The sequence below is a fragment of the Aquila chrysaetos genome, chromosome 3 (assembly GCF_900496995.4).
Source record: "Aquila chrysaetos chrysaetos chromosome 3, bAquChr1.4, whole genome shotgun sequence".
In the NCBI taxonomy this organism is placed as follows: Eukaryota; Metazoa; Chordata; class Aves; order Accipitriformes; family Accipitridae; genus Aquila; species Aquila chrysaetos.
Window position 1 is genome coordinate 70,223,817 of NC_044006.1, and position 23,917 is coordinate 70,247,733.

General features: G+C 40.4%; 1 protein-coding gene across 4 annotated transcripts in view; it reads left to right on the top strand.

Moving 5' to 3' along the window:
• Window positions 1–318: 318 nt before the first annotated feature.
• PAXIP1 (PAX interacting protein 1) overlaps window positions 319–23,917 on the top strand; it is a 36,622-nt gene continuing 13,023 nt past the window's right edge. Inside the window, exons 1-8 of one of the 4 annotated variants that reach the window (XM_041122564.1) lie at window positions 319–782; window positions 6,589–6,723; window positions 8,706–8,749; window positions 13,408–13,471; window positions 14,481–14,594; window positions 18,458–19,102; window positions 21,963–22,686; window positions 23,504–23,598. In XM_041122564.1, coding sequence (XP_040978498.1) covers window positions 696–782; window positions 6,589–6,723; window positions 8,706–8,749; window positions 13,408–13,471; window positions 14,481–14,594; window positions 18,458–19,102; window positions 21,963–22,686; window positions 23,504–23,598 — 1,908 coding nt within the window. In that variant the 5' untranslated portion in view covers window positions 319–695. Of the gene's footprint in view, window positions 783–2,110; window positions 2,713–6,588; window positions 6,724–8,705; window positions 8,750–13,407; window positions 13,472–14,480; window positions 14,595–15,438; window positions 15,677–18,457; window positions 19,103–21,962; window positions 22,687–23,503; window positions 23,599–23,917 lie in introns of those variants that run through there. The other 3 variants (XM_030009795.2, XM_041122563.1, XM_030009796.2) reach the window with 3 other exon arrangements.

Genomic DNA, 23,917 nt, shown 5'->3' on the forward strand with positions numbered 1-23,917 from the left:
CTCCCCTCGGCCCTGCGAGGGCCCCTTCGCCCGCCGGGGTGTCCGCCTGCGGGGCGCGGGGGGAGGCGAGGCGGAGCCGGGGCAGGAGCAGCAACGGGCGACGGCGGCGGCGGCCGAGGGGACCCGCCGCCATCGTCGTCGTCGTCGTCGTCGCCGTCTCCCACACGGCGGGAACGGGGGGCGGAGCCTGGGGCGGGGGGGGCGGGGCCTCGGGCGGCCCCGACAGGCGGGGCTGGAGGGCGGTGCGCTCCCCTCCCCCCTTCCCTCGCCTGTTTGCCAATGGGCGGGGCCGGGTATCCCCGCTGCCCGCCTCTGTCGTTCGGGGCGAGTCCATCGCGTTCCGTGCGGGGGGAGCGTCGGGCCCGGATGCTGGCTCCCGGTTCGGTTCGGAGAGAGAGGGAGGAGCAGAGATAGCGCCGGCGGATCAGGAGCGGGCGCTGTCCTGCGGCAGCGGGGGTGGCTGATCGGGCGGGGGGAGCCGCTTTGTCCGGGCGGCTCTCCCCTCCCCCTTCCACCCCCCCTGCGTCCCGGCGGGGGATGGTGTGTCCCGCAGCGCGCGCCTTGCTCGCGCGGTTCGGCGGCTCGGCGGGGGGAGGGGACGGGAGACCCGGGCCCCGGCGGCTTCTCCACAGTGAGCGCGGGGGATATCGGGGAGGGGGCGCGGGGGGGGGGCCGCGGCGCTGGCGGCCGGGACCATGTCGGCGGACGAGGAGGAGCTGAAAGTCCCGGAGGAGATGTTCAAAGATGTCAAGTTCTTCGTGGTGGGAGACATCGACCCCAAGGTACCGGGTTACCTTCCCCCTCGCCCCTTCCCACAGCTCCTTCTTGCTTCCCCCCCCCGGGGGGGGGGGAGCACTGTGGCATCGTCCAGCTCCTCTCCTCCACACCCCCCCCCCCCCCCCCCGGACAGTTCCCCGCGCGGGCTCGAGGTTCACGCGCACCGCCGCCGCCCGGGGAAGGGAATGGCGGGGGGGGCGGCGGGAGCGCGCTCGCGCCTCGGGGGGGGGGGGGCGGGTGGGGGGTAACGGAGGGTAACGGCGGCGGCCGGCCCGCCGCCACCCGCCATGGGAGCCAGCGGCCCCGGCGCGCAGGCCCCGTAGCCGCCTGAGCGGAGGAGGGGCGGGCGAAGGGACTTCCTGTTAGAGCCCGGGCCGGGGCAGGGGCTCTGCCTGCCGCTCCTCCTCCCCGGCTGCGGGCCGCGCTCCGCATCTCCCCCCCCCCCCCCCCCCCCCCGCCACACACGCACCGCACCGCCCTCAGCGTCCCGCTGTGCCGGCCCCGGCCCCTCCCGTCGCTGGATCCGGATTCAGGACGGGGACAGTGACCGGCCGCTCTCGGCGCGGGGAGGGTTCGCGAAGGGAGGCTTGGCTGGCTCCACACGGCCGTGCCTGCCGGCCCGCTCCCCGCCCCGCCGCGGTGTGAGCCCCGCAGGACGGGCGCATCCCAGGACCCCCGCGGCTCTGGTGGCCGCCCCAGGACCTTTCGGAGCCGCGTTGGGCGCGCAGAGGTGCTGATGCGGCTGGAGGTGTCGTCCCCCGTTTTCCCTGGCCGGATCCAGAGGAGGCAAGGAGTGGAAGGTGCTGACAAATGACCCTCCGGCCTAGGGCAGTGCCCTGGGCGACAGGGATGGCCTGCTGTGGCCTAGGGCAATAGCCTCGATGATGAAGTTGGCCTTATAGTTAATAACACCCAGTCACGTTGGGTGAAGGTGGTTAAAAAAAAGTTTCTGTGGCACGTCCAATTAGACAAGCGTTCGAAGTGTACCATGCCTAGCTTTGGGACAGCACCTTCCTGCAAACAGATTGCTACATGTTTCACACTGAAATTAAAGTCTTTCCTTCTTTGGTAGTTGGCTGCAGCTGGATCTTTATTCAGCACTGGGTTCTTTAAATCTCATCTCCTGGCATTCACTGAGTCTTGTAGGCCTTTAAGTGAACTGGAGATGAAGGCACTGACCTGTTGAGATGGTTTTTATTCATAGGAATGGCATTACATGCTAAAAGAAATGCGCTCTAGGAGTGTAGTTAAAGAGCAGGGAAAAAACCTTAAGGTCTTCCAATGTAAAATTTGTGACAGTGTATTAGAGCTCGAATAACAATTCCTGTATTTAAAAAAACCCTATAGCAGCAATAGTATTATGTGTATGAAGATGAGTGCAAAAAACCAATAGGAGTCTTGTATATAATTTATCATACAAATAGTGTCCCGAAAGGCATGTAGTTAGTTCTGTGTTGACATAGCAAGACAATCAGTGGTATTCCCACAGAGCGAGTAAACAAGCATTCTCTTAAGCTAGTTTTCTTTCTTATGTGAAGTTTTATTCTTCTTAGCAGTTACTGTCATTGTCTTAAGGCTTTGATTTGCTCTAAATTAGGTACACTAAATTCTCCTCTATTTGTGGATGGCTTCCCTGGGTTGCAGGCAGACGCTGAAGGTGGCTCTGGCGGAGCTGATGAGGTCAGGCACAGTACTGCACAGAACTGGCTACACTGCTTCCAAGATCAGGTCGTGCTGGGAGCTGTTTAGCCACTTTTTCATCATGAGCGATGCCCAAATTGAGAAGCCCTGTGGATCTGAGTTGTTTCTGCAGCCGGCTGGCCTGTTTAAAAACCGTTCTCTCCCGCGCTCTTGATTTCTGAAACGGCTTGCTGGCGTGGCACAGTGTTACACAGAGGCCAGGATTTGCTCCTGTCCATGCTGGTGCCTGTGCTGGTAAGCCTTTGGGAGCACGAGGCACCGGGGAGGGCAGAGTCGTGCCTGGGTTGGGTTGCAGAGCCGAGTCGGAGTGAGGCAGTGTGTTGTGCTGAGCTTGGGGCCAGCTCTTGGTGGGTGCCTTCATCCTCCCTTCTGCAGGTGCCCTCTGTGGTACCCTGGGAACAACCTGAACAAGAGGAGTATTTACCAGCTATGTTTTGAACTGAGACAGAAAGCAGAAATTCTAAACTGAACTCCACAAATAGCTTTTAAAAACAGTTCTTACAGTGAAAAGTTGTTCCATTACTAATACAAATATATTTGGTGCTTTTTACTTCTTCATATATGAACGGATGGTAGTGTGATTTTGAAAAGAAGCTTCCTCCTTCATCTTTTGGGGAGGAGCGCTTTGATCAGCTTAAATTTCCAGATGTTTTCATGGAAAACCAGTTACCTTAATAAATATTAAAACAAGCCTATCACAAGTGAGCACTCTAATCAAAACAAATCCAAGAGTAAGGGGAAAAAAAAAAAGTAATATATTCAGGTGAATAACTGCATACCCACTACCTATTAAAACATGCAGCATAAACTAGAAGGGAAACAAAAGCCTGGAATTGTGCCTAGATGTTCTTTGGCAAATGAGGGAGAATTAGGCTGCTGGCTCTCAACTTTAAATCCATCCCATTAGGAAGTGCACCTGGCTGCTCACACCTTACAGGGGGTGAGGAGTAGATGTCAGCTATTATTTTGTTTAATAAATGCTTTTCCTGCTTTCCTAAAAGATGTAAACCCAAACCATCATGCTTTGGTAACACCAGTTAAAATCAGTGTTTCGTACAGAAAGAGGTAGTATTTCATACAGAAGAGAAGGTCCCAGAGGGGGACTTTTTACAAGGGCATGTAGCGATAGGACAAGGGGTAATGGTTTTAAACTGAAAGAGGGTAGATTTTAGGTTAGATATAAGGAAGAAGTTCTTCACTGTGAGGGTGGTGAGGCACTGGAAGAGGTTTCCCAGAGCGGTTGTGGATGCCCCATCCCTGGCAGTGTTCAAGGCCACGTTGGATGGGGCTTTGAGCAACCTGGTCTAGTGGAAGGTGTCCCTGCCCATGGCAGGGAGGTTGGAACTAGATGATATTTAAGGTCCCTTCCAACCCAAACCACTCTGTGATTCTATGAAAAAGTAATGCAATGCAGCATAGGGACTTTGAACAGGATATTTGGTTTCTGGTTATCTCTGGTTATTATTATTGTAATTTTTTTTTTTACGCCCATTGTCTTACTTCTTAGTTTTGAACTATTCCTCTTGTTTCTTCCACACATTTTAGTGGGAGAGAAGAAAGATAACATTTATATGCCCCCCAAAATGCAATTTCATTTAATGGATATAAATTAAAGGAAATTTCATTTAATGGATATAAACTAACACCTAAAGTGCAGGATTTTTACAATGAACGTATTAGGGCTTTTCAGCATTTTATTTTCTAGTTATAGTTATATGGTTGATACTGGTATAGGTGAAGTTCGTTAATTGTGCCAATACAACTTTTCAGTCCAGGCACTGCATAAACTGAAGAATTCATGTGTTCTGAGAGGATTTTTGAAATTGACATGAGCTAAATTAGGAAAAGTCTTTTTCATACAACTTTAAATAATCTTATGAAGTTATTATCTATCATATTGATAATGTTTAAACTTACTACCTGAAACTAGTGTAACTTTTCGTGCAGAGTCCACTTATGCAAACTCTTTAATGCAGCATTGTTTTGATATAAAACCATTCATACTTCTAGCTCATTAGTTGTAACTTCTTTCTCATGCTGTCAGGTTTGGGTGCTCAGTTTTCATTACATTCACTCCTGGTTTTTAGTCTTCCCTTAAGCAAACAGTTGAATGGGGTAACTCAGGGAGACCTATGTGAGACAAGGAGCTTGTGTGGTGGGGCTGTTCTTAAATATCTACTATTTTCAAAAGTGCTTTATTTTGATTTAGCTTTTCCCATTGGAATTATAGCATCTTGTGTTACCTTGCGGTTAACTGGATTTCATGAAGGGAGGTATCCCATGATTTAGGAGATGACTGTGTAAAATGGAAACATTCTCACCTGTTACTGACTCTGTGGTGGCAAGAACAGCAAGCTTGTGATCAATTTTCTTGGTTATTTTAGAGTAATTCTTTTGTAATTTGATAATATCACATATTCATCCACTGCAGGAAAATGTTGATTTTTTTAAAAAATGGAGTTTTGAAGTCAAGTACTTCAGTCAGGAAATGCCAAAATTGTCTTCTCACTGAGTGGCGATTTTTCCATCCTTGTTTTTCTGCTTAGCATAGATGCTTTATAATAGCCCAATGCCATGTTTTGAAAGAGTCTCTCTTTCAGTGCCTTCTCTGTCCTGTTTAGTGTACGGGGTAGGTAGTAATTGCTTAAGGACCAATTACGTAATATTTTGTTTGATGAGTGCAGTGCCTTGCTCTCTGCAGTTCACTGTTCTGGGAAGAGCGTTCTGTTATGGAGGGAGTGTCCCCAGCAGGTTTTGAGGGATAGACATCTGTCCCTAGCAGGTTTTGGAGGGTGAATGTTGTACCGATTTGGTTCTGCGAAATCATTACGAAGTGCAACTGTTTATTTCTGAATAATAAAAGGAAAAAGGAAAGAATAATCTTAATTGGCATTTTTAATATTTGAACTCTAGACATTAATGTTTTAAAACATTTTTCTCTTCCTCCCCTCTACAACCCACTACCTTCTCTGTTACTTTTGTTCAAATGAAAGTGAGTCCCATTTTTGGGGGGCAGGAGTGGATTCATCACACAGATCTCTACAACTGAGCTGAGAGAATGCTGAACTCTTAAATCAACATCTTCTAAATGGGCCTTGCAAAAATAGGAGTAAGATGTGCTTTGTGAGTTGTGAGGTGTTTTGTGTTTTCTGAGGATATAGTGATGGAGTGACACATTTCAGTTCCAGCTCTTTAAGCTAGTAATTGAGGGGGCATTGTGTCCTACTACTTTTTCTTTCTTATTTCTCTAAATCACTTAGTCCTCCATCACTTCTTTTCCCAATACGTCAGCTCTTTATTAGAATGTTTTCCCTTCTCGAGGCAGTGCTTACAACTTTTTTTTGCTTGCAGATCCTTCTCATACCTAGACATGTTCTCTCCTCGGTTCTTCGGTCTGGCTGCACTGTTTTGGAGCAGCTGGATGGCTTCTTCAAACTTACTCATATGCTCTGGGATGAAGTGTATTGATTGGATCTAGAAATACTGGAAGCAAATGTGTTTGGTGAAGGTGGAATTCTTTTCTCACCTGTTAAATGAACATTTACAGAAAATGCATGAACTTTTTTTTTTTTTTCCTCTATCCAAGTAATTAACTGGCCAAATCTGGAAGAATTCCTATGAAGACTGCAGCGTACAGTTATGATGTTGTTACCTTTTCTAAGGTAACCATTGGGTTACCTTTTTTTTAAACTTCAAGCTCTTCTTTTAAAGTATATTCAAACACTTCCAAAGCTACCGTATGCAAAAACAAACACTGAGAAGAAGGGTTTTCTTATCCTGCCTGAGAGAAAATTGTTTTGAGATGTTTTTGAGGAATATGTGTTTTGGAAAAATTTTGACATTTTCCAGATTTCTGCCCCAGCCTGAATTGTTTTGGAAAATAAATCTTCAACTTCAATGATTAAAACATGGCAGAGGTGTAAACCACTGGCAATCAGGTTTTAAATGGGATGCATTTGGCAACTTTAAAAAAAGTGCTAGCCGCTTACAGGGTGACAACCAAGAGAGGAGGTTATATTCATTCCTCTCATGTGTTAGTGTGTACTTGCATTAATGTTTTCTCAAATAAAAGGTGCTAAAAATTGTTGAATTCTCCCTGTTCTCTTGTAGGTTATTCAACTTCTGAAAGCTGGGAAAGCAAAGGAAGTTTCTTACAATGCACTGGCTTCACATATTATTTCAGAAGATGGGGACAATCCAGAAGTTGGAGAATCTCGTGAAGTTTTTGATCTCCCTGTGGTAAAGGTGAATGACTCATCTGTGACATTGCCAAAGTACCGACATGGATACTTTATTATTATAACAGAAAATATTCATGTTTGGATGATGACCAAATGAAACATATCTTTAAAAATCTTTTATTCTTGTTACACAAACCTTTATCCTGACTGGTAGACTTCTACTGCAATTCTGTTCCCTCCTTTCTCTTATTTTTCTGTATCTGTCAGTGGGGTTTTTTTTGTTTGTTTTCTGTTTTATTTTTCTCCAGAGTTTTCCTTCAGTCATCTGTGAGATGGTGTCCTATTAGCTGTATTTCAGAAATGTTTCTGATGGGAAGGTTCTTACAGGCTTCTGACAATGGAAAACCTCAATTTAGAATATGTAGTACACTGCTGAGGGGTTTTTTTTAAACTTGTAATTGGCAAGGTGCAAAATGATTTTGTTCATTCTGCATATGTGTACTACACTAATTTTAAACAATAGGGACTTGTAGAAAAATAGATTTTTTTCTCTTTAGTTTTTCAAGGTTTGGGTGTGGTGGGTTTGGTTTTTTTCTTTTCCTTATTCATACTGGAATTACCAGTATTTTGTTACTATTTTGCAATACTGGGTTATTTTTCCGGTGGAAGATTCTAGGCTTCATGTTTGAAAGCGTGAACTTGTCACTCTGCAAGTCATGAGAATGATCAGAAGAAAAACCACTAGCATTTCACTACAAGTACCTTTGGGTACATGATTTTGGGTTACTTTTTCCATAAGGTTGCAGGTGGCAGTAGAGAATTTTGATAGCTTGTGTCATGAGAGTTCACCTGACAGTGTAGAAATGAGTTAATTCCAAAAAATAAAAGGTACTTAGCTAGAGACCTTATGGTTATAGTGGGTATGCTGATTAATTTTTAGTTCCTTTTTCTGAAGTGTTCTGTGGCGTAATTTTAATCTTATAAACAAGAAGAATGCTGCCATTCTCATGTGAAGGAAGGACATCAGCGTCCTCACAGTGCTTTCTGCTTTCTAATGCCATTTACTTAAATAATGTGATTTTCTTCATAACTGCTACTAGCTAAACTTTTTCGTTTGCCAAACCAGAGCAAGTCTTTCAGTAATGTCACTTAGTTTGACCTGAAAACATCACAACATGATCTGTAATCAAGAAGATTAGACTAAGTATTAAGGGAATGGAAGTCAAATGCAAAGGTAGCTTGTTATAGAGAATAAGGAAGGGGAAAACTTGACGGAGGAAAAATCTCCCATTTTTTTCAGAGGATTGAGGAGTTGCGAATTAAATGTTTTTTAGTTCATTTTTGTGTATGCCTTCTTCTAAGGGAAAGAGAATACCAAGAATTGGGACACCCTAAACGTAGTTACCACAATATGGTTTTTTTGTTTGTTTGTTATTTGAGGAAAAGTAATTTCATAGTGAATGTGATACCACTCTTTCCCCCTTCTTCCTTATCTGCTGTATTGGGACTGCTGTCCTACATCTCCACTCTCCACCACCTCCCTCTCTCCCTTTGAGCCCTTCTGTCCCAGAATAATGTTAGTTAGGGGCCATCACCTGTGTGCTTAGCAGCCAGCATTGCTGTGTGTTTAGAAACTCCTTCCTATGCAAGGTTATGGTTCCTGACTCCTTGGTGATGAGTGTAAGGTAGGGGTTTTTGTAGGTGTTTTTTGTTTGTTTTTTTTTTTTTTTTAAGAGCAGGGAGAACTGAAAAAAGGGAGAGGATGAATAAATACTGTAAATGGTTTTCCTAGTGCAATAGAAGGACAAGAGAAAGGGGTCTTGCTCCCATATTGCTGCACAACCTTTGAGCAGTCTATATTAACTCTTACAAATAAATCAGAACAGTGTTTTTTGTAAAAGCGTAGGTATAATGTCTCTGAAACACTTAGACTTTCAAAGCTGGGAGACATATATTGAAACTAGCTATAGTCTGAACTTGGGAGGTAATTCATATTTCATACATGCAGACCAAGGTTTTTCATGTCCTGTGGTTTTTATTTTTCAGCCTTCCTGGGTGATCTTGTCTGTTCGCTGTGGAGCTCTTCTGCCGTATCCTTTAAGGTCAAATTTGAATCAGTTCTATAGGAAACACGTTAAAATAGATACCATTGAAGAATTAAAGACTGTTTCAACTATGTACATCTTAAATTTTTAAAATGATAGGATGTGTTTTGCCTGCCAAGATTGCAGTGTGCTTGGAGCGTCTTTGTCTTACTTCAGTTTTCCTGTCCCTCTGGCTATTTTGGATGCTTAATAGGCACTTACAAGAAAGCTGTCATCAAGTTGACTCAAAACATTTTAACTGGAAGGTGATAAGTAACTGTGAGGATCCAGGAAAAATGCTCGAGTGCAGTAAAGGGGGCTAATGATGGTCCAGAGTAGAATAGCCTATTCTGCCTTTTCTAGAAGCAGAGTTAAGTAAGGGATAAATATGCAATAACTCACATCAACACCGTATTATAAATAACACTTTATAAATAGGTGATGTTAGTATTCCCATTTTTAGGTTAGTCTGTCCTTGCCCTTGTTAGACCCTTGTTGTTCCTGTTCAGCTAGATCTATGTTTCTTAACCTGTTCGGAGCATATATGCTTGCATATGGATGGCATATTTCTTCCTCTTCTTGTCAGTTACTACTGTTTCATCTTTATTTATGTTCCCTTCAATTTTTTCTTTGGATCATAGGAACGGTGACAATGGCTATTATTATAGAAAAAAAATAATGCATCTTTTCCTCAGACTATTCATGATAAAGATTCTGCATATGGAGAAGCTGAAGCAGAGCAATACATTTCAGTACAGATACGAGTGGATGATTGCAACAAACCATCCCAGGACTAGGGAGGTATGCTGTCAGGCATGAGATCTTATTTTGGAATGACGTTAGCAGGTGGTCGTGTCTATAATGGAAAACAAGAGGTGGTAGATGCAAGAATCCAGGTGTTCGTATTAGGAATTCAGGTCTTAATGTGCTTCAGTGATTCAGAATTCATGTTTTATACCCAGTATTTCAAGGTATGTGTCTTTGCGTCTCGCTGTGTTTCGACTATTTTGGAAATTGCCTGTATGTTCTCTTCTTCCCCAAGAGAACTCAGCTCAGGCCGTGAACTGTAGGAAGAGAAAGCATTGAATTCATCAGATAAAACAATACAGTGAAGTCTTTGCAGCTGTTTTGATCATGATAATCAACATGTCAAATAGGATTCAGTAGTTAGTGTGAAACATTTGCCATAGTCATGCATAGTCTTCTGACTGAAGCAGAAGAAGGCTTTCGATGAATGACTTGGCTTCCAAATGGAAGAAATGCACCAAACATTACGTGGCAAAACCCAAATTAGCAGAGCTACTCCTGTATTAAAAATAATTTGATTATTGTGATGTGATCTAGGCTCGTGATTTTTGTCTTTTGCATCTGGAAATGTGTTTCGTCATGAGGATGGAAGTGTACAGTTGCTTGTGTCACATGTCTGTAAGCCTTCTCCCTGTTCCTGAGGACTGGTTGAAAAAATAATGAAATATCTTGGAATTAGCTACATTTCCAGGCTTAAGTAATCTAGTCTTGCATTAATAGTGTTGTTCTTTCCCATGGAGAAGTTGCACTATTAGAAAATTGGTCTTCTGTCTGAAACCAGGGTTTTTTAAAAGGGTACTTGAAGATCTGATGTTATTACGTACCCAGAAGAGAAATCAACAGATAAAACCACTGAGTGATGCAGTCCATAACTAAATTGTAGCAATAAATGTGTGAATGTAGTCCTCAGTGGCTATTGCTCAGGAAGTCTTTATTGTGAGTATATAGGAATGGCCAAATGAAAAGACCAGGTCTCAGTAGTATCATATTCTTGACTTGCGTGGGAGAACGAAGTTTTGTACACCTGTCAGCAATAAATGTGTCCTTGGACCTTTGACTTTATTCTTTCTAGCACTTCATGTCCTTAGAACTCGGTGTTCTTAGATTTTATTCTGAGCCTTATAGTGCTCACTAAAATGGGCTGTTAAGTCTTAACTTTGTTCTGTTTCAGTCTCTTTACGACTTCTAGTGCAGTGGCATCCGGCCTTTCATTAGGGTTTTAGGTACTGCCATAATGAAAAAAATACAGTAGTTAATAGGCATAGTTTTTTCCAGTTGACTGTTTTTGGACCCTGTTTAGGGAGAGGTTTGAGATTCTAAATTTTTATCTTTTGTTTATGTTTTAATTTGGAGGTGTAATGCTCAAAGTGAACATTGAATTTCTGAAGAAACAAGTCCTAGAAACATCTTTTGTCAGATGTATAGATCTAAAAGAGCCATAGAGATTTTATGTTGGCTTACCAATTCCGGTACTTATTCGATGGGCATTTGCTTGTCAGTTGTTAAAGGTGAAGTTTAATGTAGAAACATTTAATACAGTACAAAAGCATAATAATTTTGCCTGTTTCTTATGAATACATTTTAACATTCCACTGTGAAAGTTGTTTTGACCAGGGGGAACTTCAGAATGCAAAGCGTTCTCCTCTTCCCTGCTAGCTGATGGTCACAAAATCTGACTAACCTACAGTTGAAGGGAAGTAACAGAAAAGTTAATCCAGAAGCAGCCTTCGTGAAGAAGGAAAGACAATTTAGTGTGTGAAAACTTCAGTTAGAGTGCCATAAAGAGGGCTGGTGATTTCTTTATTAATTCTCTTGATAGCAGCAAAAGCAAGAATAAGGAAGGTTTATTTTTCCACAATCTTATACAACCGCGCTGTTGCTTCTTTATATGCTAGGAGCAGATGTTAAAGGCAGGGAGTAGACAATGGTACACTTTTGAAAGATGCAGTACTGAATCTCTACCTTAGATGAGATACTGAGCAACACAGTGAAATTTAGGACGTTCATCAGACTTGAACTTCTTGGAGTATTCTGGATAATGGCAGTAATCTATTCTTAAGTTTTTAAGTGCTCTGGGTTTTCTTGTCAGCTTGCTGTCTGTTGTCTCTTCTGGGTCTCAAAATTTAAGTATTGCTGGTGCATCTGTCAACAGCACAGGGAAAATAATTTTGTTTAATTTCAAAAATCTCAATGTGTACTTGTAGCACAATGCACATCTGTTTCTATAGTCATTTTTTTCCAACAAGATGTGCATGTATCTTAAACACAAAATCGTATGAAAACGTAGAAAAGGCAGGGAAGTTACAGAAGTCAGATGGTCCGTCTGTCTTTCCAGGTCACTTCTGTCAGACCATTCTCTCTCCTGTTTCACAAGGGCCCTCCTGTAGTAGACTTCATAGTCTCTTGAGTCAGCTTACAGTGCCTCAGTATTGTGTTGCTAGAGTTTAACCGCATTACCATGCTGCAGTCTAACCCCTGTTTTGATTTATCTGAGCTACTCTGAACAGGGAGGACAAATTACTTCTCTTTTCATTTGGTAGTCTTTAAAGGATTTGAAGATGTGTTGTCTTACCTTCTTAAACACATCAATTCTGGTCTTTCAGTTTCCTCTTGTAAGTCATATTTACTAGGTCTGTAAAAATTCTCACTGCTCTTTTTCACATACTGTTTCATTTATTTGTCTCTTTCATGCATCTGAAAACAAGAGATCTTGTTGAATTTTGATCTCTACCAGAGATCTTGTTGAATTTTGAAAGCATGGCGGAAAACTTCATGTTAGTTTCAGGCAGTGTTTTTGTTTTTACATCCTAGCGTGATGTTTTCTCAGTTTCACAGTGGCTCCTAGATTTCATCCTCCCTCCCTGTATCTGTTGCCTAGCCAACTTCCAATGCAGAGTTATGCCTCAGTAGGAAAAAATCAGCTGCGGAAGATCTGATACTTGCTTATACTGACTTGCCTACTACTGTTTGCAGATAATCTCTCCAATACTTTGTTTGGTTTGTTGTTTTTCTTGATATGAGTTTGCCCCTTGGTATGTTTGTTGTTCAGTGCCTTTTATGGACTTAATAACCATGCTGTATGGTGGGAAACTGTTTCTACTTTTCCAGTCTTTGAGAAATTGCAAAGGGCAAGTTAGGTTCCAGAAGTTTTTTTTCAATCAAAAACTCTACAATTTGGTTACCAAACTTAGCCATTTCTGAAACCTCTGGCTTCTGTATTGCTTTCTAACCCATTTTCTTCCTTTTTTTTTTTTTTTTTTTTTGTAAGGCTGTGCTTTTATTTCTTGCTGGTGTTAAATGAAGTAATCTACCAGATTGCCATCTTTTTTAATAAGCATGCAAATAACTTTCTCACAGGTGTCTGCTATTAGCTTTTATTTTAGGAAAACACACTTTTCTTGGTCTGTTGTTTTATCAAAATTCTCGTGCGTCGTAATACTTCTATATTGTCTGTTGCTGACTGTAGCAAAAATTTGTTCTTCAAATTCTCCTGTATTTTTAAGCATGGAAGATAAGCATCTGATAATGGAAGGAATGTTGTACTATGGAAGGAATCTGTTGTACTATGACTCTTGATAATGACTTGACTCCTATAAGCTAAGCATCCTGAGATGGGCTGAGGGAGAAATCGGTTGTAATATTAGAGGTGTCCTGATCCAGTTTGCACTTCATTTTTTTTCTTGATGCATACAACTTGAATTGGAAAGAGACAAAGTGCTTTTAAAGATAAAAGTTTTTCAATGGTCAAATACTTGATAATATCTGAGAAGTACTATGCATACTACTTAGTTTCCTTCTAATGTCCTTCAGGAAGCTCTCATTTAAATTATTTTGCATCCTTGACACCTGCTTTCCAGTGTAAATGGCTTTTCTCCAGAATCGTGTCAGATCTTTTTTGGAGTCACTGCCTGTCTCTCTCAGGTAAGAGGTGAACCATATTTCAGTCTATTCCAATGTACAATATGTGTGCTATGCTTTGGTTTTTTGAGGAGAGATACCAGTTTTTCTGTTGTACTATGACTTTTTTTCTGTATGTTGGGTGAATTATCACCTACGACAGTTTTTCACTGAAAATGAGGGCATGAACATTTCAAATTGTGAACATTCAATCAGTAATTTATCTTATATTCAGCTTTATGGTGATTCTGAAATGCAGAGTACACTAGACTATAAAGTCTTTGCTCCTTTTCCTCTATTTCTACATTAACACAGTATTCAGTCAACGTGTTTTACCTACTTATGGACTGAAACCTTAACAAGGGTGCCAGTGAGTAAACTGGCAAGGTGGGGCTTCAGCAGCTTGTGTTCATTGTCAGCTGTATAGATCTGTGACCAGTGTGTGTGTGTGCAGACAGACAGGGTAAGGCCCTAGGTGCTAATGGAATATATGTGTATATGTGCTTTAGACTTTTTAACAAATTATTCCTGTAATACTGTCACTAACTCTGGTAATGACTTGAATACATGTGGCTTTCTTGGCAGGGGAGGGGGACATTGCTGTGGCATAAATTGCTAGAAAAAAACACATGTGTTTATTATAAACATGAATCAACACAGGCTATTAATTTGGTCTACATGTTAAAATTCTGTTTAATGAATTTAAACAGGTTGTCTAAGAGAAATAATTCTTGTTTGCTTGATCACTAACTTTTTTCGCTTGTGGAAAGCAATATATTAGTGTTGAGTTTTACAGGAGTGAAGAACTTTCTTTTCTCTGTGCAGGCTAAAAATCGTTGTTTAATGTCTTTTCTTGTTGCGTCTCTTTGTCACCTTCTTTTCTCTGTAACTTTCATGCTAATTTGGTATTTAAAAGTGATAGGTAATACATTAGCTAGACTTGTAAATGGTATGTCATGAATTGTACTAAAATTCCTCAAGCAGAAGGCAGCTGGTTGCATAGAACTAAAAGGCTTATTTACCTTCCTTTTAGGTTTCATCTGAAGACCGAAGTACGCTGTGGGCTTTGATTACTTTTTATGGAGGGAATTGCCAGCTGAGCCTCAATAATAAGTGTACTCATTTGATTGTGCCTGAGCCAAAGGGGGTAAGAGTTTATTACATGTACAATTCTTCTTGTGGTAGCTCTCATTTGCTTTTGAATAATCAAAAATTTTCCATCTCCCTGAAGTTAGGATTCTTAAGACTGTTCGTTAGTCTTGAACAGCTAAATTCAACACAATTATGCATTGCAGCTATTCAGTTTGTATTTATTTTCTGCATGGCTTTAAGCCTGATTAATTCAAAAGATGTCCAATTTCATATTGGTATTTGTATTTCTGGTTGAATAAAGCATTTTATTCTTTCTTCTGTTTCTCTTAACCTAATTTTGACATGTCATAATCATTAGTGATTTGTAAATCTGTAGGTACAGAATCAGTGAAGAAAAATGAAGGACAGAGTTGAAAAATTGTGTAAAATGCCCTTCGATGTTGTGAGGGAGAACAGAATAAAGAGCAGAAGGAGAAACAGGGTTTTTTTTTCTTTTTTTGTTTTTTTTTTTTTTCTTAAAAGAGAACTCTCAAAATCCCTCAACTCATTCCTCTTAAAGAGAGATGGTAGGATAAACATTACGCAGCATTCCTGTCGAACTGCTGATAAAGTAGTCATACTTCAAATCATTCCCATCATAGAATATCTCAGGTTGGAAAGGACCCACAAGGATCATCGAGTCTAACTCCCTGCTCCTTGCAGGACTACCTAACACCAAATCAGATGACTAAGAGCATTGTCCAGATGCTCCTTGAACTCTGACAGGCTTGGTGCCGTCACCACTTCCCTGGGGAGCCTGTTCCAGTGACCGACTACCCTCTCAGTGAAGAACCTTTTCCTAATGTCCAGTCTGAACTTCCCCTGACACAGCCTCATTCTGTTTCCTTATATCCTATCAGTGGTCACCAGAGAGAGGAGATCAGCACCTCCTTCTCCACTGCCACCATTGAGGAAGCTGTAGACTGCCTCAGCCTTCTCTTCTCCAAGCTGAACAAACCAAGTGACCACAGCTGCTCCTCACAAGTGTTGCCCTCAAGACCTTTCACCTTCTTGGTCGTCATCCTCTGGACACACTCTAATAGTTTGATGGCCTTCTTACGTAAATTGAGGCACCCAAAACTGCACACAGTGCTCAAGGTGGGGCTGCACCAGCGCAGTGTAGAGTGGTACAATCACCTTCCTTGACTGGCTAGCTATGCTGTGCTTGATGCACCCCAGGACATGGTTGTCTCTTTTGGCTGCCAGGGCACACTGTTGACTCATATTCAACTTAACCATCAACCCAAACACCCAGATCTCTTTCTGCGGGGCTGCTTTCCAGCCTCTCGTCCCCCAAGTTGTATGCATAACCAGGATTACCCTGTCCCAGGTGCAGAATCTGGCACTTGCTGTTCTTAAATTTCATACGGTTGGTGATTGCCCAGCTCTCTAGTCTATCCAAATCTCTCTGTAAGGCCTCTCTACCCTAGGTCCACAGCTCCTCCTAATTTAGTATCATCATTTGACTTCCTACTCCCATGTAGGAAGTCAAATGCTGCTGTCTTTATGCAAATGGAGAAACTGAATCAGAAAGATCAGGTAACTGGCTAAGGCAGCATTAAGCACATCAGAATAGCCTCCTCTACTATAGTGCTAGTGATTCTTAGGTTATAATAGTTCACTGAAACCTCATGAAGTGTTCAGTACTCCTCTTCCTGAAGAGGAAATATATTTGTAATTGATATAGTGTGTTTGTTCAGAGTCTGAAAATACTTAAAAAGATTTGAAGCTCACTTAAAAATGATTGCTTGGATGCTTTTACTTAACGTGGTGGATGGAGCAAGTTTTTGGGTTTGTTTTTTGTGTTTTATTTTTTGTCCTTTAATAACATGAGCACATTTCCATCCCCATTTTTTAAAATTTCAGGTAAGTGAGAGGGGTCACAGGGGTTAGTTATTTGAATGTGAATAACTCTTAAGATCAGGTTCTATACACTACCTCCTTACATAAATCTGTAAAACTTTGTCAAGTTTCTAATGCTGTTTTATACAAAGCGAGTATATTACTGTCCCACCAATGACCCTTTTCATATTTTGGAGTTAATGGAAACTATCTAATACTAAGATAGAGAAAAACATGTGGCTAGTAGGATGACAGTAAACTTATGCTTGCAGTACATAGGAAAGTGCTTTAGAATAAAACATATGCTGACAGTGGGAGAAGAGAAAGTGTGGATGTGGGAAATGCTTGCTTCTTCTTCCCTGTTTCATTTAAAACTATAAGAAAATTTGTAGGGTTTTGTGGGGGGCGGATTGGTTTTTGGGGTTTTTTTTTAAGTGCATGATCTTTCTTCTGTGGAAGATTTAGAAGGGTGTACCAAACACTACACTGGTTGTCTCCTCCATCACAACAGAATGTAATGCTTGGACAAAGAGCTTTACTACCTAAAATGGTGTTTTTAAGAGGCAATGATATACATTTAAGAAGTGTTGCCTTAAATCATAAGCTTTTTAGATCAAAGGATGTTGTCTTGAGCTTGCCCGTCAAGAAACTGAAAAAAAACGCATAAGCATTTCATATCTGTAGGATAAAATAAATATTTAATTTATTTAATCATTGAATGGGAACAATTTTATAGGATGATTACTTAAAATGCTTCTAGTCCCGCTGCTGTGATATACTGTTACAAGCCTATCTGAAGCAGTTTGTAATGAGAACAGTTTTGACACTAGTGAAAACTTAAATGATTGCTTTGACTAGACATAACATGATAAAACAAGATTCTTAATAATTCTCACTACAAAGAAAGAATGAAAACTCCTATCTGCAAATAAACTTGGTTTCATCTGTAATCTCTTTATTGTGTATGAATGACAGTTTCATTGTAGGAAATAACTCTAGAGACTCATTAAATTAAATTAATTTCCTTTGAATGTGCTGGTTGTTAATTTATATTGTTTGACATCCGAAGAAAATCCCAGTTCAATCCCTTTTAAATATTAGATCCTGATATTAGTTTCAAATGTTCTAAAGAAAGTTTTCTTTTTTTTTCCCACTGTCTTGATATTTGTGAGGGGTTTCTATCAAAGAGGATGTTAGAATAAATAGAGCACTGATGCTGTGTCTGTTTCTTAGGAAAGGAAACAGTGAGTTTTACTATTTGTACATGTCTTGAAATGATAAGGAAGGAGGGAGGGATAAAGTTTTCTACTTTGTCAACATCGTAACCTCACACTGAAATCGATTTAGCTAATATTTGCACAAAAGTGTAACTTTCAAGTTGCAGGCAACATTACAGTTTGCAGCTTCTGAGAAGGTGTATGGGAGATACCTGACCGGTTTCTGATTTGTATTCCTCCTGAAATGCATTTTTTTCAGTGATAGCCTTGTAAATATTTGTCTCTACTTCATTGTGAAATTCTGATTTTTCCTAAATGCTTTTTCATGGTGGGGTTTTTTTGTTTGTTTGGGGGTTTTTTCTTTTTTTTTTTTAGTGGAAAAAAGGTAAGTATAAACTGTATTTAGACTCACCTTAATGTCCACCTAAAAATCAGCTGCATCTTAGTATTGACTGTGATGTTCCTAGCTGCTGGAGTTCTGAAGGCCTTTTCAGAACAAAGTTTCATGATTGTCGAATCCTTTGGTGATTGGGTTTTGGAAGAATTTGGGTAGTGATGTGTTTGCAAGTGAAGACTTAATCTTCTGCAGTTTTGCCTTATGAGTCCTTTATTTTGTAAATGTGGAGGGTTTTGTTTTAATCTCTTGGAACTTGTGGTTACGCACAGTAGTATAGTTTGTCTTTTTGGTTCTGGGAGAGATCACTTTCTGTTATTGGACAGCCTCTTGTGATCTGCCTCTCCATGCTCTAGTCCTGCCGTCAAAAAAGTTATTTGTGGTTTTTTGTCTGTAAATAAAATCTTTTTTTTTTTTTCCCCCCAGGAAAAATATGAATGTGCTTGTAAACGGGACAGCATTAAAATTGTGACACCAGACTGGGTACTGGATTCTATAGCTGATAAGATTAAAAAAGAAGAGACTCCTTATCATCCTCGTTTAATTATATATGAGGAAGAAGAAGAGGAGGAGGAGGAAGAAGAAGAAGAAGCAGAAAATGAAGAACAAGATTCTCAAAATGAAGCTAGTACTGATGAAAAATTATCAAGCCCAGCATCTTCTCGAGAAGGATCACCTTTGGGTGATCAAGTTTTTTCACCAAAATCTACTACTGCTGATAAGGCAAAAGGGGAACTGATGTTTGATGATTCTTCAGATTCCTCTCCAGAAAAGCAAGAAAGGAATTTGAATTGGACACCAGCTGAAGTCCCACAGGCATCCGCAGCAAAGCGTAGGTTGCCTCAAGGGAAGGACTCTGGGTTAATTAATTTATGTGCCAATGTCCCGCCAGTGCCAGGTAATATTTTGCCTCCAGATATGAGAGGCAATCTGATGGCTTCAGTACAAGGTGCCCAAAGTTCTGATCGACAGGAAATGATGGCTACGTGGAGTCCAGCCGTGCGGACATTAAGGAATATTACTAATAGTGCTGATATTCAGCAGATTAATAGACCATCAAATGTAGCACATGTAAGTGTTGGATTGTTAATTTATAAGATATTGGACTTTTTCTTAGGAACTATCGTATCCAAGAACTTCAGTTTCCTTTTTTTGTTCTTTAAATGTATGAAGGATTAAAAGTTCCCCATATTACTTCAGACTTGTGGCCAAATTAGTAACCTCCCCAAAATAAGTAACTTCATTCCTAGCAGGTTCACAGAAGTTAAGAATGCATTTGGAAAAAATGTGTGAAAGAGTAAAGCTGTGTTTAACTATAGCATGGTTTAGAGTTTCAGTACTGGTTTCTTGGTAAGAGAAAAAAAAAAAAAATTAATTTAGAATTATTTTGCTAGTTCAGGAAACCTGATTTCATACCCTTCAAGCTTTTCAATCAGTGCAGGGAATTATTTGTGCTATAAACACATAAAACTGTGAAATTGATTGTTCTCACAGTAGGTTCAGTTCTATACTGTGTTGTTCTGCTGGGCATCATTAAGTTGTTACATAGTAGAGTCAGGATTATGATACAGAAGTCCTAACTTAAAAGTTCTTATGCCACTCATAGAGTTGAAATAATTGCAGCTTTTCTATTGAATTTATTTTTAGAAGAAAATAAAAAGCAAGCGAGCATGCATTGAAATAACTTGCAGCATTGAAATTCTTAGATTTTCATGGGAAGGGAACATGAGAAAAGTAGGTGCTATAAAATGTTAGACATATCTTTTACTTCAGTAATTGCACTGGTGCATTTATTTGGATGTTCATCTGATGGTAAAACTTTCAAAGGTGCCTGAATAATAATAGAAGCTTACAGCTAGTACTTAAACACAAAAAGTAGTCACTCAGAAACGTTGGTTCTTTGTTGTCTATGTGAATTCTGAATATGAAATAGAAATACAGGCTTAATTTTAAAACTGAGTCTTAGATTCCTCTTCTCAGTGCCTTGAATTGTTTAAGGACTGAGACTTCTGGGTAAGGACTGAGCAGAACCGCCAACGTCCTGGTTGGTTGGCCAGTGCTGGTAAGTTGGCTGATGCTTTCATGTCTGAACACCACATCTTCTACAACAAGTCATTGTACTATCAAATATTCCTTAGTGGTGTCTGTGTGGAAGTATTTTTCTGTAGGTAGTATTCATAGAGCTACAGGGCAGTTGATGGTATCATGCTTTGGCTAGACTTTGTTCTCCAGAAGTCTGTTGGACTAGGGACTTGACTATGGTGTGCAAGGACTGTTCTCAAGTACCGTATCAGGCTGCTGTGTAGGTTGCCTTGCTAGCTCCAGCACATGCAGAAAAGCTTTGCATCTTAGAATTGTGAATCCCTCTGGCTAGGTTAAATTGTACTTTGTATCCTGCTTGGGTACCAGTCTTGGGTGGTTTCCATGTCTTAGTGCACAATCTTGGAAAGTTAATGTTTAATTTGAACGTCAGATTTCTGCTGAATGGCAAGATCTGTAGTAATAAGGCATTTTGCAGATACAAAGTTATTTTCTGAGTATAGCCCTAGGATACTTTTGAAAGTTTTATCCCTTTATTTTGAAATATGTGTCCTGAAGCTTCTGTAATTTTGACTTTTGGGACTTTTTGTGGAGAGCAGCATGAAGACCTCTCCTCATACTGAGCCACGGAAACATTCTTTTTGTGTATGTTATTTTTAGTTATTGAATGTTTATACTGTGGTGCTGTTTAGACATTAGTGGTGGGTGATGCATTGATAATTGTGGTTGTAAATGTATGCTATACCAACAACATCAAAATTACTTAGATGAAACCTGAGGTGTTTTGAAGTGCATTGTAAAAAACACTTGAGCCACCTCAGATTAAGAGTTGATGGACATCTCATTGAAAGCATTCAGTTCATTGGCTTTGTGTTTTAGTGATGTGCTTTGCTTCCTCTCTCTTGCACACACACATCACTGAAGTTTACACTGTATGTGATGAACTAGTGTGGGTGAGGGGAACAAGCTTTGCAGGATTCACCAAAGCTGATTTCATGTTTGAAAGACTTTATGAATGGCGAGTCTAGAGTTTCCCATTGCTCCTTCTAGTTTTTAATAGGTAGTTTATATTAAAACATTTTAATAAATATGTAGAACTCATCCTAATCTGTTAGGAATTTGCCTAATTTTCCCTTTTCTGATGCTTTAAAAACTCACTTGCTAACTTGTGTCTGCTTAGTGTGAAATGATTTTTCCCTTAACAGTGAGTTAAACATCTAAAAGTGAAATTAAACTCCACATTACTTCAGCACTCTCTATAAAGCTAAAATCTATTATTCTTAGTATGGCTTTGTTAGTTTGTTTTTTTTTCTTCCCAAGTAACTATTAGTACTCTGCAGATCAATGTTTTTCTTTGTGTTTTGGGATTCAGTTTAAAAAAATAGAGCTAAATATTCCTGGATTGGTTCAAAAGAAAGCAAGGTTGTGTTAAGTTCCCATGTTTCAAAGAGCACTAATTAGTAGAGCCATTATTAGCAATTTTTAAGTTAAAGAAAATAAGACAATGGCTAAACTTTGAACTTAATGGGCTAACAGGATTGTAAAATGAATATTACAGTTGATTGAGTTGATCCATGTAATTATTTAATATAGTGTTAATAGTCATAATGCTATTGGAGATACCATCAATAGTAAAGGAATGGGTTTGAATATTAAATTTTGCTAAAATGTGCATTGCCTTATATTGGGAGCCACGTGTAGCTCCACGCTTTTCTATGTGCAAGTCCTGTCTTTTCATTTTGCTATTAACGGTTAAAGATTTTTGTTTAGCTCACCAATGTATTTAAGCAGTGTTCTTTTCTTTTGAGAATTGTATTTTCCCAGTAGTTCTTTAAATATTTTTAAACTGAATGACAACAAAAAGGTCACAAAACTAATTTTTGTTTTCTAGATATTACAATCACTTTCAGCACCTACAAAAAGTTTAGAACAACAAGTAAATCATAGCCAACAGGGACATCCAAATGCGGTGCTGTTTAGTCAAGTGAAACTAACACCAGAGACACATTTATTACAGCAGTCACATCAAGCACAGCAGCAACAGCACCATCCTCTTTTACACCTTCAACCTCAACAACTTATGCAGCTACAGCAGCAGCAGCAGCAACAACCCCAGATTTCCCAGCAGTCTTTCCAACAGCAACAGCCTCATCAGTTTTCACAACAGCAACAGCAAGTTCATCAGCAGCACCAGTTCGCACAGCAGCAGCTTCAGTTTCCACAGCAGCAGTTACATGCTCAACAGCAGCTACACCGACCTCAGCAACAGCTCCAATTTCAACAGCAGCATGCTTTGCAACAGCAACTTCATCAGTTGCAGCAGCAACAGCTACAGCAGCAACAGTTGCAGCAGCTACAGCAACAGAATCTGCAGCAGCAACAGCTGCAACATCAGCAGCAGCAAATACAGCAGCAGCAATTGCAGCAGCAGCATTTACAGCGATTACACCAACAGCATCAGCAACAGCAAATGCAGAATCAGGCAACACAACACTTAACTCAGACATCTCAAGCACTACAGCATCAAGTTGCAGCCCAGCAGCCACACCACCAGCAGCAGCAACAGCAACAACTGCAACAGCAGCCGCTTTTTGGGCACGATCCGGCAGTGGAGAGTTAGTAATTATTGCCTTCTAATCTTGGAAAAAAGTGGCTAATGACATGACATAATGTGGGTTAGAATATAAAAAAATAATGCTGCGTTTACAGTATGGGATTGTAAGGCTTAGAAATACCATTCATGGCTCAGTACCTGTTTTACTAATTTTTAGGCAAACAGATTTAAATTATAACTAAGGATGATCCAGAAATCTGAAAAGCATGAGAGCACTGAGAACATTCTCTTTTCAAATATATACTTTATGCCCCTAGCATATAAATTATACTATGAGAACAGTGTTAGACTATGCATACCATATTTTTTTTTTTATTTTTTTTCCTTTGGAAGAAGGGAATGGGGAAGCTTTCAAACAGCGTAACAACTGGAAAGACAGCTTAAATTTTGGAAATACTAGTAAATTCATGAGGGTTCAGTATCAGATAGAAAGTTGTTGTACCTTGTTTTGAATTCTGTCCATGCTAGTAGAACTGAAAGCTTTTTGATTGTTTTGACTATTCATACTTAATCTGTTTAAAGGAGTAAGTTGTCTTATGTTTTCCTTTTGGTGCCCCTTCCTTCTGCCCCTTTAGCCCCCCTTCCGGAAAAAAAGCACCCAGAACAAAAACAAACCCTGGGCTGAACTGTGCCTTTAGATGTGGCTGTCAGCTTTGAAATTTTGGATCCTACTTTTTCCAGAGAGATTTACTTCAGCATTAACTGAAGTTTATAACCTGGTAATAGGAAAGATTAGTGTAGCAAATACGTTCTGAGATGAACTCTTCAGACTTGTAAGTATTTAATTTTTTGTTCTTTTATTTGCCAAACTATTCCAGTTCCAGAAGAGTATTTCCTACTGGGCTGTGTCTTTGCAATTGCTGATTACCCAGAACAGATGTCTGACAAACAGCTGTTAGCGACCTGGAAACGGGTAAGATTCTGCAGTATTTTTAAAAAACTATGGTAACATAATGTCATAGTAACTAAATTCTAAAAGAAATCATTGGAAGTATTTCAGCACTGTTCACTTTTCTTTAGGCATCCTTTTGTGTAATGTTTGTGTTACAACCTAAAAAACATTATTCAACTGCAGCTGACCAGAAAAAGTGATAAAAATGCTCTAGATGTGTGCAGCCTGGTTGAATTGGGCCTTGTCAGAGCATGAGCTAAATAAGTTATAGCCTTAACTATTTCCCAACTATATATGTTTTTAATCAGGCAGCTGTAGTGCAGCAAATGTAATATAGCTT